The following is a 16,256-nucleotide window of genomic DNA, read 5'->3' as shown; positions in this document are numbered from 1 at the left end:
TGCCCGAATTTTTAGAATTCCGATCTCTGCCCACGCCCCTAAAATAACCGAAGTGTCAAACTCGATGTCACAAGGGGCACCCTCGATCGTCCTTGAAAATTTCAACCTTACAAATATTCCGATTCGAGTTAAAAGAAGATAGCGTAAAATTACGACACTCCGACTGCAAGGACGCGGTAACCTATCTAGTGATTGGAACTAATTTCGGAACGATCGTTTCTCTTTCTTTTTTAAAACTGAAATGCAGTTTCTCGCAATTTCTTCTTCTTCTTCTTCTTCTTTTTTTTGTTCTTCAAATTTATCGTCTAAAGTGATCGTAACGTTTTTTTATGACTTTTTTTCTTACCTATTCTTATATACCTATACCCTCCGGAATATCCTACGGTGTATAAGTGTTTTCGTTATCGTCCCCTAAACTTGAGCCCCGCCTTATTTATATCTCTCGGATTGATTAGGTGAAGTGATTTTCCACCCTGTACGTCGCCTCGCTCCGAACGCTGTTAAACTTTTAGATCCCGGTAAAATGGTATGTACATAGCTATACGTATGTACGTACGTACGTACGTGCGGTATATACGTAACCACGGATACACAGTTCAACCAAAAAGTTTGCTTCTCCTTTTCCTTTTTCTCTGATTTTTTTCCATTACATTTTCCCCCCGACGTTCGAAGTTGCGAGTCGTAAGCAAGTCGGAATTTTCCTTTTTTTTTGTTCTCTTCATTTCCTATCTTTTGTTTTTTTTTTTACCTCTAACACGATTGTACCCCGCCAATTGGCCTTCCAACCCTTTTCGTCACTCCCATTCATTCCTTCCAAAATTTAAAAGGCGCACCCTACCCCCTGTACTTTATTTCCGCACCAGCGATTGAACCATTTCTTTTTTTCCGTTTTTATTTCGCTTTTTCGTTACTATCATTTTGTTTCTCAGCTTTCTAATTTTATTTTTCATGCTCAATGACTTTTGTTCTCATTGTTTGAATATAGTATACAATATGTAATTCGAGAATTTCCATTCATTCCGTTCACCGTTATATTTATACATCGTCCGTTCGGCTCTTTTTCGTTTAGCTAGAAAACATTGAGAAGTAATGGGGAAAAAAATAAAAGAAAACGAGAAAAAAAATTATTAAATCATATCGAATTTCGTTTCGCTACTCGTTGTAACTCGTGTACACCCCGGGGTGAGATATGGATAATAAATTCGCTATCTGCAGGCCGTAATAAATAATATATATACACAAGGCGGTATATGTGTTGGGAATTTTAAACAGAATTCAACCGTCCGTACCGCAAATCTACGTGTCATGAAATATTAATTTTTACCGTCAGACGAAGGTCAAATTAAAGCCTCCGCCTTACGACGTCAGCCCGCTAAGGCGAGCCTTCGTCCTTCTTCTTATTTTCCTTTTTCTCATGCTTTTATACACATTACAGTGTCTACCCTTTACCCTATATACTCGCGAAGACTCTGTCGACTTGATTTGACTTGATATGCAACTAGGCCACGTTCCGCATAGCAAATATATGCCTACTGCCGATCGTAATTTTTGTTTTTCCCCCCCCCCGATACACAAGTGTGTATATTTTCTTTTTACAGCCTTTTTCAGATTTGTTTCAGTTTCTTTATTTGCTTTATTTTTTCTCCCAAATTTTTTTTATGTTATTTTTTTATTTTTTTTTTTTACCATTTCCCTCCACTCACGATAACTAAACCGCGCGCGAGCTTTCCTTTGACGTTCCGTACAATATTCATGAAGAGGAAAAAAACTCATTAGACTGATATTTTACGTGAAAAATAGCGACGCCGCCCGTTTAAGGTAGAAAAAAAAAAAAAAATAATATAAAATATCAAATAATAATAATTTCTCTTTTTTACCGTAAATTATAAATACACGATTACGTCGTATTTGAATCCTTTCGAAACAGGGTGCATGTAAAAGAAATCGTACCACGCGTCGTGGAACAAGATTGACGGGCGCAAAAATAAGAAAAGAAACGAGAAAAAAAAAAAATCATTTCAGAAAATCGACTTTCTTCTAACATCGGATCATAAATTCTCTCGAATCGGTTTTTTCCTCTTTATTCGGTGACCTGGAATTTGACAAAAAAAAAAAATAAACGAAGAACCATTCGCATGTACGCTAAACATACGGGACAATACCTTTGTAAAAAGAAAAAAAAAAAAAAAAGAAGTAAAACGTGTATGCGAGACGGTTTCGGAGTATCGAAGAATCAAGTATACATGGGGGTGAAATGTTATTTCCATCGAATCACCCAGTTACACGAGTACCGAGCAGCTGGGCGCGTTGATTCGAGCGCTCGATACTGCATAGCCAGTAAGTCAAGGTGAGCCTCGGTTAAATTCAACCCAACCCAACGTGAGGCAATCTAAGCCAGCCATAAGCGTAATCGCCTATATCTGCCCCCGACCCGAAGGTACAACGCGGGGGGGTTACTCCGCGTAAGGGTGGAGAGAAAAGTACAGGCGTAACTCCTACCTAGCGTCACGATACCACCGCCTCGCATCCAGGGTCGCAATAATATCCGTTTATGTCACTCGGACTCCCATACGCGGACACCCTGTATATAATTCATACGACAAGGGCAGCCTTTTGCTTAGACGTTTCGATTTCTTTTCCTTTTCTCTTCTTTTTTCCACTTCTCCTACTACCTTTTCTCTTATTTCCTCCCTTCTACCCCCCTTACCTCGGCGCAAGCACAACAAAAGCCCTGTACAACCAACCTCCTACCAAAGAACTCGACTATTGATCATCCGGAATCGGTTTCAATTTCCACTCGAGGCATGAAAACGATTGCGGAACGGAGCGGGACACGTACCTACCTAGCCACAGATGCGGGGGTAGTTTTCGCGATATTTTTATCTACGTTATTTTTGTTCCTAATTTTTTTTTGGGTTCGGATTCATCCCCGCAGATCGGGGAGTCAGGTGGTTTGATTTGACGAGTTAAAAAATGCGCGATTCGTGGACGAAAAATAACGGAACACCCGGTGGTGATTTTCTCGAAAAGTTTAATAATTCCGAACAGTAATAATTTCGAGGGGGGAAAAGAAAACGCTCCGCTGCGTCCCGCAATTTTATCCGTGCAGGGTAAACCGCATCCTATATACGCGGTATGTTTGTAGGTACGTCCGTGGGAGCGAATACGTGCGCGTCTTCACTTTCAATGGCGTCCAATTTGGCTGAAAGAAAAGTTCAAATTTCCATGCACGGTTCTATATATATGCATAAGAAATTTGCATATCCACCCGATTCTCGATCTCCGCGCTCTTCGACGAACCGGAATCCGTTAGAGTGCTGCATCGCCTTTGGTCTCGAGCCTCGGGAGAGAGAGAGAGAGAGAGAGAGGGGGATAAAAGGCAGTCGAAAAGGAAACGATCGTTCCATTAAACGGGCGGAGGTTAAGATTCGTGCAAATATCACCGATCTCTCTAACCACCTTCGGACCAAAAAGTCCCACGGAATCGGAGCCTGGATAACGGAAATCTCATTTCGTCGGCGTCCAAATTTTCGAGCGACTCCAATCGAACGCAATTCTTTCACCGATTGCCGATCGAATGACTGAATATAATAAATAAATTTCGGTTTTTCTTTTTTTTTTTCTTTCTTAGGATTTCTAAATTTACTTTACCAACGTTGGACGACGTCCGACTCGTAGAATAATCTCTCTCCGACTGGAGGTTTAATTAGGAGCTAATAACGGGCGGCGATCGGAGATTTCGATAAATTATTAGCCCGATAGAACGATAATCTGTACGGTAGGGATTTCCTGACCTGTACTGACCCTGGTTCTAATCTCTCTCGGCATATACCGTTCGGAGTGCACCGTGTGACGTCAGCAACGTCGGAGCTATTCCGGTTAAATGTTCCTTGTAAATCTGGCGATGTATATGTATACGTATATGTATATCACGTATATGCGGGTGTTCCCCCAATCTAGGTGGACGTCCCTATGCCCGCTATTGCTGCCATTGGTGCATTGCTCGATTCCAATCGGCACAAGTGCAGAATAACGCGAACTATAAATCTTTCGAAGGTCAGTGTAACAGCTGCCCTCCGTGCCGCCATTACTGAACTCGGAAACGCCACCCTCGACCCCACCACCCCACCACCCCCCCTCAACCCCTTCGCTAGATCAAACGACGTTTAAATTCAACGCTCTTCGGATTGGAAAGAGAAAACGGAAATTACGGAATTAATCTTCTCGCATTGATCCAGTGAAATGGAAAAGAGAGAGAACAAAAAAAAAGAACACAGTTCGCTGATTTTAGAATTTCTCCTGTTTTTTTTTTTTCTTTTTTTTTTTTTTTGGTCAGACGTCTGGAAACTATCCGGGATAATCGGCGAGCTTTTCCAAACTTTAAACCCCCATCTTTCAACGTCCAAGATCACTCGTTTAATCAAGAGGGGTCTAATTTGAAATAAAAATTTTCACGACGACGCTTCCCTCGTAATTATTTTCCGATTCTTTCGATAGCTGAAATTTCGTCGTAAAGCCGAGAGTGTGCGGCGGGGAGGCGACGTACAGCGTTGGGTATTTCGCGAAGAGTTATAACAGCCGATGTCGGTCGTCGTGGCTTCTGGGACTCTCTGTATCAAGTTGGGAAATGGTTTGGGTGCGGAAAATATCGATCGTCGAAAACTAATAACGTACGGTGAGGCTGAAGTGCCGTAAAAGTATCGATCTCCGATCGTGAAATGGGTTTTCTGACAGTTGGCGAACTAACAGAGGTGAAGGCCGACGACGTGCCGCCGATATACATCGGGTTTAAATTAACTGTATAATGTATGTCGCTCGCAGGCTCTCTCCACGGGTCGAACAAAAGTCTCCGAAAAAAATTTTTGTTTTTTTCCCCAAACGTCCACCACCTGCTACGAGGATTATAAATTTAACGCCTCGTATTTCCGATTTCGTAACCCACTCGAAATAACGATTACTGCAGCTTTTTCGAATTCTCCATACGAACTGAACAATCGATTTTTTCGCCCCTCCGAAACCACCCGAGGTAACGTTTCCGATTCTCTTGCGGCGACCCCCCCGGAGTCTCCCTCTCGAGTTTCTCCGTGCCGTTTGGCGAGACGCGTCGTAAGAGCTAGCGGCTGCGGTAGCGAAGGAGTGAAGGGGTGGTTACCCTTAATCCGACAGTTCATAAATTATCCAGCGAGCATTATAATCGCGCCGAAACCTGTATTATACCTATACGGACGAGACACGTCTAGGCGTACGTTAACCGTCTGCATCCGAGGACTTTATGGGTTTCGCTCGAGGTTGGTAAAATAGCGAAGGTACAGCGTTATAGCGGTAGTTAGCTGCAGCGGGAGATTACCAAGAAACAAAAGCTAGACGAACACCCGTTACCCCTCCAACCTTAACTAACCTGAATTAACTTTAGTCGCAGAAGCGCGTTGATCCGACGAAACAAAGCGCATAACAAATAAACGTCAAACTTCCTCATGCGAATTTCCGCGTGAAGATAAGCTTGACGAGAAGGTTATCAATCTTCCATTTACGTGTACGCTTACGCGAATCCTCGACGTCATTCGAAAATAACGTCGAACAAAAGTGCAGAGCCTGCGTTGCTGGATTCATACAACCGATTGTATTCGAATGAGAACGAGCACTTCGAATTTATAATTCCTACAGGTTCGTCTCGATCTGTGAGTGAATATTCGAAATCGCTGGAAAGGAGAGGAGGCATTTATAAAAGCTGCTGATCTAACAACGTTCGCTCCGTCCCGAACTCGAATCTCAAGTTCTTCGCCTTGTTTGCATCGAGTTAAGAAAGAAGCCAAACGCTTCTAACCGCTACGCCGCCGTTAGGATCCGAGGCTAACTTTTCTTTTTGTTTAACTTAGGGGTATGTACACGCCGTACGTGTGTGTGCGTGTGTGTGTGTGTGTGTGTGCGGGTGAGATTTCGAGACTTCACGGTTGCGGTAACAATGCGTAACCCAGCCTATAACGTAATCCGACCCAACTTACAACTCGCCAAACCTAATCCTCATCTTGTCCTAATCTCACTCCGAAACCTAACTTCAACTTATTCTATCTATCCCAAAGTTATCGAGCCCCGACCCGAATCAACTTAATTTTACACGGTGCGGAGTGTTTTCAAAGATGTACGAGTCAACGATCCCGACAACAGCGACCAAGAAAAAAAAAAAAAGAAGAAGAATTTTCATAGAAATTAATCCATCGGTCTTACATTAAAATTTTTTCATATTATTCTACGGGGTGGAATTTCAATAATTGTGTTCCGAATGGTTCAAAATCTGTAAAAAAGAGGATAAAAGTGCAGTACCACTTCGAAACAAAAAAAAAAAAAAACAGAGATTCCTCCCCTCGGAAACGTGGAGCTTTCATTGGTTATCGAGATATTTCCTTGTATCAGGACGAATGGATTTTTCCAAATTAGATACAGCGATATACATATGCTACGTGATTATGAAAATAGGAATCATTGAAAAACTCACCTCAGTGTCGTTCCACCACATGTGCAGTCTGTAATTTCTAAGTATAGTTGGATTTTCATTGATATGATCAACGGCAAGTTTAACCGATGGCATAACACCTCGTCCCACGTGACTTTCCGGCACATGTCTACCGTATGGAAAAAATCCGGCTATGTATACGTCACGACGTTTCACACCACCCAAGTTTATCGGTTTTTGTCCGTTGCAAATTAGTATCGTATTTAAGCACAATATAGCACATATTATTTGTCCACGCACACGACGCCATCGCCAATGACATCGTCGCGCACTCACTGCCATTTCACCAGTTTTAGTTATCTATTTCACTTTATTTATTTCACTTTTCTTTTTTATTCCTCGATTCCGAATTATTTCTCGATTTTTTCATCTCCTCCGTTACAATTTTTACCACGACACTCGTCACTCCTCATATTCGTCACCCCCTTCATCCCCCCTTCCCCCACCCCCACCCCCCTCCCCCGCCCCTTTATCCGAAAGTCTCACCGAATAAATTTCCACGTGCGATTGTAGAAAAACCACTCCTGCTGATACGGTATTGCGGCAATTTTTTTTTTCATTTTGAAAAATTGCACCTGCAGCATTCGCATTGACTTTACTTTATACGGAGAGGATATTAATTAATTAATTGAACGATTAATTAATTAATCTTTTTATGATCGTTACCTCTTTATCGTCCTCGTCATTTTCCAAGTTTTATTCATGTTGTATCAGAGATTCGCCATTTCGATTATTCGGAAAGAATGAAACCGAATGAGTGGAAAATTTTTTGTTTTCCTTTTTTCAAATTTTCACAGATTATCGTTTTATACTTCCATCGTCGTTTGGTTAATTTTTTACTTCCCAATATTTGTTATACCTGTTTATTTTCAATCCCAGTTTTCCTGTGCACATACGAAAGGAAAAAAAATAATTTAGGCACAAGCAATTTCGAATTCCGTGGTTATAATACATGGGCTATGATATTCGGAGGGGGGGGATCGTATAGCTACGTCTACGGTATTATAGCTCCCGCCAATAAAAGTTTTTTCAGTTTTTTTCTTTTCTCAAAGTCCGTCGGCAAGCCCGGAGCTCGCCGTCGCCGACTTTGAGGTATTATTTTATACGAGAGACAGAAAAATCTCCCAAAGTATAAGTTTTACTGGAAAATTTTGTTTTACTCGATGTTGTTCTTGTTCGCTTGTTTCTTTTTTATATAGGTAGCGTACACCGCGTCAAAACCGTCTGTGCGGACAACTTAGTTGAGGAAAAATATGAAAAATTCTTAACATCGTTTCTTTGAAACTTGATACTTTTCATCCGAACATCCCTTTCTCTTTTTCTCTCTCTATTTCTATTTCCCTTCATCTTTCCCGCTTCCCTATATCCATCGCAAAATCCATAGTTCCCGTTTTAGCTCATCGTAACCTACTCTATTTCGAATATTTCTTTTCCCTTTTTTTTTTGCTTTTCAGACGATGCGCAAAGTCATTGAAACCGATCGATTTTTTTCCCTCATTACGTTATTGGTCTTTCTTCGATACATTTTTCTTTCGCTTTTGATTTTTGATTTTATTTTTTCTTTTTCCTTCTCAATTAAACCGCAAGTATTCTCCGATAACGGTTATCTCTCGTCACGTGACATAATGAGGTAAGGGTAGATTGAGTTAAATCACGTCAGGTTGAGCGAATCGCGATTCTACAGTTGCAGGAGGGGAGGGGACATCGAGTTCCAAATCGTAGAATATCGTCAATATTGATGATAATAATAATAACAACGGTAATAATTATCGAGTACATAACATGACCCCGAATATACATAGGAATTATGTACATTGTACTTATACCATAAAGCGGTATGATGTGTATGTATATGTATGTAATCGTATAGAGTTGGGACGATTTGTTGTTCGGTATTATATATTATGTTGTGTATTATTGGGTTTCAATTTCTGTTACATGATATCTGGCTTCGATAATATCACAGCCGGTAAATAGGGAGGTATCTAATATTTATTTTAAACTAAGTACATATATCGGCAAAACTGACGAATTATCGATGATCAGATTTATTTACCGTGACGAATTAAATATTTATATATGCCGTTTTATCTTTGGAAAAAATTCTGATTCCAATTTTTTTCTTTTTTTTTTTTCATCCAATTATAATTGGATAGTATCGAGCGATAACGTCTTGAGCAAGATTTTTGAAAAAATCCTGCAATCGATATATATTTTTCTGATGTGGATCGCGCCTCACGTTTTCGCAATAGTTATAACAAAAAAAAAAAAAAAAAAAAAAACGCTTTATTTTTCGGTCGAGACGTTTTTGCTCGTTACCGTCCAATTCTCCGCGAAAATTTAAGTTTCAATTCCATTTTTCTTCCATTCTCCGACGGTTAGATATTACATTATTTTCGTCATACCGTTTAACGCGTCGAATTTTTCACTGATAAATTTACAACGCGGAATTCACACGTACCGCGATTCCACCCTGCGGCCAGCGAGTCCTGTAACAAAAAAGAAGAACAGGTAACAAACGTCATCGAACACACCTGTTTCCGCGGTTACGAGAATTATTTTTATTTTTCAACATAAAAAACGAAGGAAAAGTGAGCGGGGTAAAAAATATTATAAATCAATTGAAACGTGAGGAATTCAAGATCGGGTCATCGGGGCAATTTACTGCACATCGATGAAAACGGGGGGTAGGAACAAAAGCAGGGAACAAAAAAAAAAAACAAAAAAAAAAACTCGAGGGTTAGTTGCCGCAAGTTAGCAGCTAAAGTTTCTCGCTCGTAGAATTTCCGTTTTTTTCTTTTTTTTCGTACTTTTTTTCCGCGTTTTTTGTCGAAGTTTGAAAGAAAAAAAAAAAAAAAACAACGAAAAAAGAGAGAGGAAAAAATAGCTTATAATAATGCCTCGCATATATCCCGTAGAACGGTGAGCTTTCTGCAGTTTATGGATTACCAGCTGCCTAAATCGACGCGTTAACTCGCTCATCGTTATAAATAGTTATAGGTAAAACGTATCGTTAGTAGAGTAGGGTGAGTGTGTACGTATGTACTATGTACAGATGATATGTACGCGAATATATGTATACCTATGTACATCTTTCACAGATAAAAGATACCTGCAGCTCGAGGTAACTTTAAACTCGGTGTGCTTAAAACTCACTTAAAACTTTCCAAGTATCGCCAAAGGAGCTTTCTATATCGCTATAACTTATTATAACGTATATATCTATATTTACGTTATATCTGACATAAAATCCCGGCTAAACCTGCGGAGGACACGAGAGAGGAGGGTTATACGAATGAAACCTATATAAATATAATTTTTATACCTATAATTATTATAACAAGATCAGATAATTCCGAGACGCGGCGGGGGAGCCGGAGGACGAGGGTGAAACTTTTCTCTCGCTTCTTCCGTCCGTTTGGACTTTTTTTCGTTTCGTTTTTTTTTCTTTTCTTTCATCGTATCGACGAGGAGTCCCATTTTCCAATGAAAGATAATTCGACGAGGAGAGAGAGGGAGAAGAGAATGTGAGAAAAAAATTGATTGATTTAAATGTAAATGAATTGAGTGAATTTTTCATTCCTCTGCGACGGTTGTGAAAATAATTATTGCGCAAACCACTTTGGTATGATAAAATCCTTGACTTTATTTTCGGTATTGTACCGTAACGTAACGTGTAAGGTGGATATCTACCTACCCGAATAAACGGGGAAGACCTTAGCAGGCATCGATTTATCGTAGAATAGATTATTTTCGTAGTGTATAATTCTGCGGTTGGTGTATAAATATATACGTCAGCAAGGTCGGTTTGGAAAATTACAAGATCTCGAATCTTCTGATTACAAACGCTTCGAATGTTATCTATTTTTCTGTTCTTAGAAAAGCTTCGACATTTCAAAAATTGAGTCAACGATACGTGAACGTGATGATTTATAATCTTTTGATAAAAATAAAAAAAACGCGTTCGAATTTCCTGGTCATGCTCTGATAAATATTTGTGAAAATTATCGGCTCGGTTCGATCGAATATTTTATCGGTTATTCATCGTGCATAATTACGAGTGTACGGCGACCGTCGAAAACGGTGCGATTTCAACGTGACCGAATAATAAACATAGGAGGACAGGTTGCCGGTATAACTTCCGTACCTGCAGCCGAATAACCGCAGGTACATATATATAACGTTCGTTATTTCGCTCAATATTTGCCGCTAGTAACAATTATCGTTAATTGCATGATGCAGCTGCAGGGAAAATATTTGCGCGGTAAATGCGCGTGTAATTTTACGTCTGTCGAAAAATATGCTCGGCCCTTCATCTTCCGAAATGGAAATCTTCGCACGACTCGCATCGTCCGAAAGATTTACCGATCTATCTTATATCATCTGTTCACCTCGCCGATCCGGATAGTTGGGCTCGAAAAGACACCCCCACTTCCGTTGTGGAAAATCGACAAAGATCCAGAACGCACATCCGCCCTGAGTTTCGGGAGGTAAACTTAATTTTCGCGCCGGCTATCAAAAGCGGTTAATAATAATTGTTCAACATTAACAATTACATACCTATACTTCTACGTTAAACCTAGCAAACTTTATTCCAATTTTATTACAAGTAACGGCCGACGCGTCCACAAGAGCGCCGCGGTCTCAAAATCCTGCAACCGCAAGCTGATACGGCAAGATTACACAGAACTTTGAAAATCCGGAATTATGGAAGACAAGCAGAATACGCGGTAGAAGAATCTCTACACTCTCAAGTATCAAAGCGTGATACAGTTTACGTACACACTCGAAAGAGAAACGTTTTCCTCTCAAAACTACCGAGTTGAACGGGTGGGAATAAGCTTGCATTATTCCCGCGAGGGAAGAATCGGTATATTTTTTACCTGGTTACGTTTCATTTTTTCTTCAAATTTTTTTTTTTTAATCAATCAATACTCGCGCGTACCTACATCGTGTGCTCTACGTCTTAAAATTTGACACCCGGTATTAAATTATCTGTTACCTAATAAGTCACTCCATGTTAACCCTGGACTTAACACCGACCAAGAATTGTATTACGAGTATAGGGGGGGGGAGGGGGAGGGGGAGAATTCTGGGATAAGGCAACGGGGGGTTCCATTTGCAAGCGTAGTAATTAAACCTCCTCCCTCCCTCCCTCCCTCCCTCCATCCCCCATCAAATTCCAAGGGACTGGCTTCTGGCTCCGCATGAATTTACGAGCGGTATGGCCATGTCGCACCGTTGGGGCACATAACTTGCAGTATACGTACGATGTATTATATGTATATATATATATATAAGGTTACATAGGTAGAAAGTTACATGACCTATTAAAACATTATAACTGGCGAGTTCAATTCCGAATCGATTAAAGATGCAGCGCGTTCGACGGAAGTTCAATCGAGCCAAACGAATTCGAACGCGAATCAACGAATCGTCATGGCCGCCCGAAAATGCAAACACCGATCCTCCGATCGTCGACTAGTATAAATTTCTGAGCGTATAACGCGATACGCGAACTCCGACGTTTTCTCACCAGAATCAAGATCTCTCGCCCCCGTTATACCGCTACGAGAATCTACGAGCGAACCGATACCGTGCTACACCGAGTCGCGATAAGAATGAAAATATTGCAGAGGAAATCTTGTAAATGGAATTTTGTTTGTCTACAAGGTGGACAAAAGAAAAGGAGCTGTCGGTTATCCGGATCTCGTTTCTCGAAACCGAGCGGAACTACTTTAATCCGAAACTATCCCCGAGGGAGATCGTTGCCCCTGATTATAAGACTGTGTGTACACACGGTGCATACATATGTACGTACGTACCCCGCGTATCTACCGCTCATCGAATTTATCCCGAAACATTACCGAGAGCTTTCGCAAAGAATGGATTCAGCGAACAAACAATTTACGTACAAACAGAGCCAAGTTTCGCCCTGTTTCTCGGTTTAACGGTCCGGCGCATTCCCGTGTACGTATACGTATACGAGTTTTTCACGTCTCTGTCCAAAACCTGCGACCACGTTCCAATCGGAGAGAGAGAGAGAGAAAAAAAAAAAAAATACTCCTTCGACTATTTCCCCGTCGCATATCTTCGTCCGCTGTACATACGTATGCACACGTACGCGTTGTTTGACATAAAAACGAAGCCGGAATAATAAAAAAAAAACAACAAGAAAAAGAAAGAAAGAAAAAGAAAAAAAAAACAAACCGGAGTCGCGGGTCGGGGTGACCCCCGGACCGAGAGACACGTCGCCCGGAAGATGAGAGCACCACTTTTCCACAGGGACTCTCAAGCCCTCCCTAGGAACCTCCTCCCCCCCTCGCCCCCCGCCGAGGCTCACCTCCGTCTTCTTACACACAGTTTCGGCGGAGAACGTAGTAACTCTACTCGCGGGGCATATCTACCCTACGACGTACGTACGTACGTAGTATGCGGAACGTAAGAAGCACGTGCGACCCGAACCCCGACGGCGTGTCGGACCCAAGGAAAAAGCCTACGCGACACCACGTATACTCCGCGCGTTACTACTATCCGCGGCAGTGAGCGGAGACGGCAGCTAGATTTCCGCAAAGTTTTACGTGGGCTACGCGACGCGTTTCAGTACGTTTTTGAACGGGAATTCATAACACACTAGTCGGAATTGAGGGAACGCCTTTTCTATCCACTTATCTGCACACTTATCCCCCGTGACGAGAAGACTCTGCATCTACTAATTTTGAGACAGAGTCCAACTGCGGTGTGGCGATCGAATTTCTTCGTGGATTTCCGTTGGCTTTTTTTCATTTTTAGAAAATCTTTTACCTCGCTTTCCACCTTCGGAGGGTGGGGGGTTTTTCCCGGTAGTCCGTCGCAACACGAGAAGCGGGACGCGGCGACGAGCGCGTAATTTTATTTTCTCGTTTTTTTTTAAAAACGCTACGGAAACGTAACGAGTAACGGGATATCGTATGCGTTGCGCCGCTGCAGAAGGTGCCGCACAAATTATGGATAATAAAATAAAGTTTGCTGGAATTTCCGTAACGTATATGTACATATACTATATACATATATATATATATTTCTTATACCTCCAGGTACCCTAAACCCACAAGGACCGCGTGCTTCTTACGACCTCGGGGAAAACGGTTAAGGTTTATCGATCAGAAGCAGGAAGCTAGTTCGCCCGTATGCAGCCCCATGTGTGTAACCTCCGCGCGTATCTCTATTTCATCCACGGACGTTTTTGACGAGAAATCCTAAATAAAAGTAAAACTATCGGTCCCTCTCATTGGTCCGACAATTTTCTTCGGGCTTTTTCTTCCCTTTCGATTTTTTCCAAGAATTTTCCAGACTCGACTCCACTGGAAATCTCGTTATTAAGTAAGGTTGTTCCGTTTGATGGATGCTCGAGATGTTTCTTGGGGAAATAAATGACTACTTGCTACCGCCGATGGTTATCCTTTTCTTCTCTATGGTTATATGTACCGGTCAGGTACATAAGGTATACGTTTGTATACGTCGTGTTCGTACGTCAAAACTGTGCCACGACCGTAAACCTCTTTCGACGGGATATCCGTCATACCCATAAGGTCGAAACGAACGCGACTCTCGACGACCTTCGACGAAAATATCCGTCGAAATTTTCAGGGGAACGTTTCGAAGGACATCGAGACATTTCGAGTTCGACTCGCTCAATCGGCGAAGCCACCCCCCCCTCCATGAAATCGGTTTTTGGCGCTGCCTTTTTTTTCTCTAAGCTCCGCTCTCAATCCGACGGACATTATCTCGACGGACTCTTCGACTCTTTTTTTTTCAAATTCTTTTCTCTCATTTTTTTTCTTCCCTCTCCGGAGCGAAAAAGAGAAATCATCCAGGTACACGAACCCTTGGCGAGAGAACAAACCCGCGGATAACCCTTCGGACGAGATTAAGTTTTCGAACACCGCGTCGCGTCCCGAGATAAAACTAACATCGTCAGACATCGTTTGACCTATACGAGATCTACGCTGGGGGTCGAAAGATGACGGTAAATTTTCCTCTTTCATCCGATGCAGTTACCGACTATTGTTATTAATATTATTATTGTTATCGTCATCATTTCTTTTCTACTCGCGCGCTTTTACGCCGGTAACGATATTTTTTTCCTTTTTTCACGGTGTCTGACGTTCTCGACCCTTTCAATTTTTTTTTTTTTTTCCATCAGATTCGTCGAAAAAAACGAAAGCTCGCTTCAATGAAATCAGAATCGGATCGAAACGTTTTTTATTGTTTTTCGACTCTTGGTTTTTTTGTTTTTTTTTTAGCGTTAAAAAGCGGCAGCATGTGCACCCCGATGTCGAGCGAAACCCGTGGGACCGATAACTCTGTCGCGGCTCAATGACCGTTACAGTTGGCTCGGATTAAACTCTGCCCTTCGAAACACTTGTTGAAAATATTAGAGTTACAAAGCAATCGTTTCGAAAAAGCATTTTCAAAAAATAAAGAATAATATTTTTTCCGGCTTCGTTGAATGTGATTACGGAAAATTTTTAATTTTTTAGTATTTCGACAGCGGGCTGCGGAAACTGATAGGGACGGTTGTGAAGAAATTCTAGCTCTTCCGCGAGCGTTTTCAACGAGATAACGTACGGTAGCGAGAGGAGGATAACCCGTCCAATTTCCATCCTAACTCAACGCTTTTCACCGTCAAAATGGATCGTTCAAATTACCGTAAGGTATGGTAAATTCGCGCGGAGATCGAGTTGGCAGTTATTTCTAAATCATGTCTTGAGAAAGTTATCTGGTCTTGGGCACAATTCATTGAGATGTTTCTTGGCTTAAGATCAACCCGCTTCGAAATTGGCAATTTTCCAACCGTCTTTAACTATCCGACATACGTGCGGGGTAGGTATAGTAGGTAAAACTCGGGTTTGCCGCCCTCGACTTCCCTACGACGCGATTCTCATATCGGATATTCACTTTCCGAGAAAATGTGTCTCCACCCTTACATCGGTGAAAATTTAATTATCCGCCGATATAGAGTTGCAGGGCGATGAAAATCTGACTGTGATAATTTTTCCAAATAATTTTCTCTCCTTTTTTCTCTCTCTCACTCTTTTTTTTCTAGCGCGGATGCGAAGAATCATTTTTCAATCCACCGCAGGTGCGGAATGGTCGGTCGTCGAATTTTGTAGGATGATCGGATGCTTCGGACGATTACGTAACGGGGATTTAGGTTTGTGGTGGTTTTTAGAGTTGCGCGATGACAATCGTCGAGCGCCATATGATTGTCGATGTTAATATAAGTACCGCCGATTGTGAGTCATGAGTGCCGTCCGCACGCGAAGACCGACGTTGATTAAATTAAACTAATTACCAATTAGCATGATGGCCTGTTTAGTAATTTAATCACCATAGTCTATGAAGTTTGTAGGTTTTCACGTAGATTGTAACGTGCACGAGAGTCGTAGGACTCGTTCCTGTTACATCGTATTATGAACATAAAACAAAAAGAGATACGATATATCGCGATTTTCCAAAAATTTCTCGTTAATAAATCCGCGGTAATAAAGACTGATGCGAAAAAAATACCTGTACCAGGTGATGTTTCGGCCGTATTGACGAGGGATGTGTTTTGGTTTTTTTTTTCTATTTTTTTTCTTTTGATCCCTCTCGAAATACCCGCGCTAATTATGCGCGCTAATTAGCCGAACTTGTGCAAATCAATGAAACCTACATTGGCATGAATGAAAATACCTCTCACTTATGCCGCATAACGCTTGGT

The 16,256-nt window shown here is 41.5% G+C and overlaps 1 protein-coding gene across 6 annotated transcripts in view; it reads right to left on the bottom strand.

The window, feature by feature from the left end:
• The window catches only part of LOC105693171 (gamma-aminobutyric acid type B receptor subunit 2), a 120,701-nt gene that overhangs the window by 93,509 nt on the left and 10,936 nt on the right, over positions 1 to 16,256 (bottom strand). For 5 of the 6 annotated variants that reach the window (XM_048651243.1, XM_048651246.1, XM_048651247.1 and 2 more), the window contains one exon: positions 6,494 to 9,000. In XM_048651243.1, the coding sequence (XP_048507200.1) occupies positions 6,494 to 6,793 (300 nt within the window). In that variant the 5' untranslated portion in view covers positions 6,794 to 9,000. The remainder of the gene's footprint in view (positions 1 to 6,493; positions 9,001 to 16,256) is intronic. The other variant, XM_048651244.1, reaches the window with a different exon arrangement.

This window comes from Athalia rosae, chromosome 2, assembly GCF_917208135.1.
Source record: "Athalia rosae chromosome 2, iyAthRosa1.1, whole genome shotgun sequence".
NCBI lineage: Eukaryota > Metazoa > Arthropoda > Insecta > Hymenoptera > Athaliidae > Athalia > Athalia rosae.
Note: the sequence above shows the minus strand (reverse complement) of the source record. Positions and strands in the feature narration are given on the sequence as shown.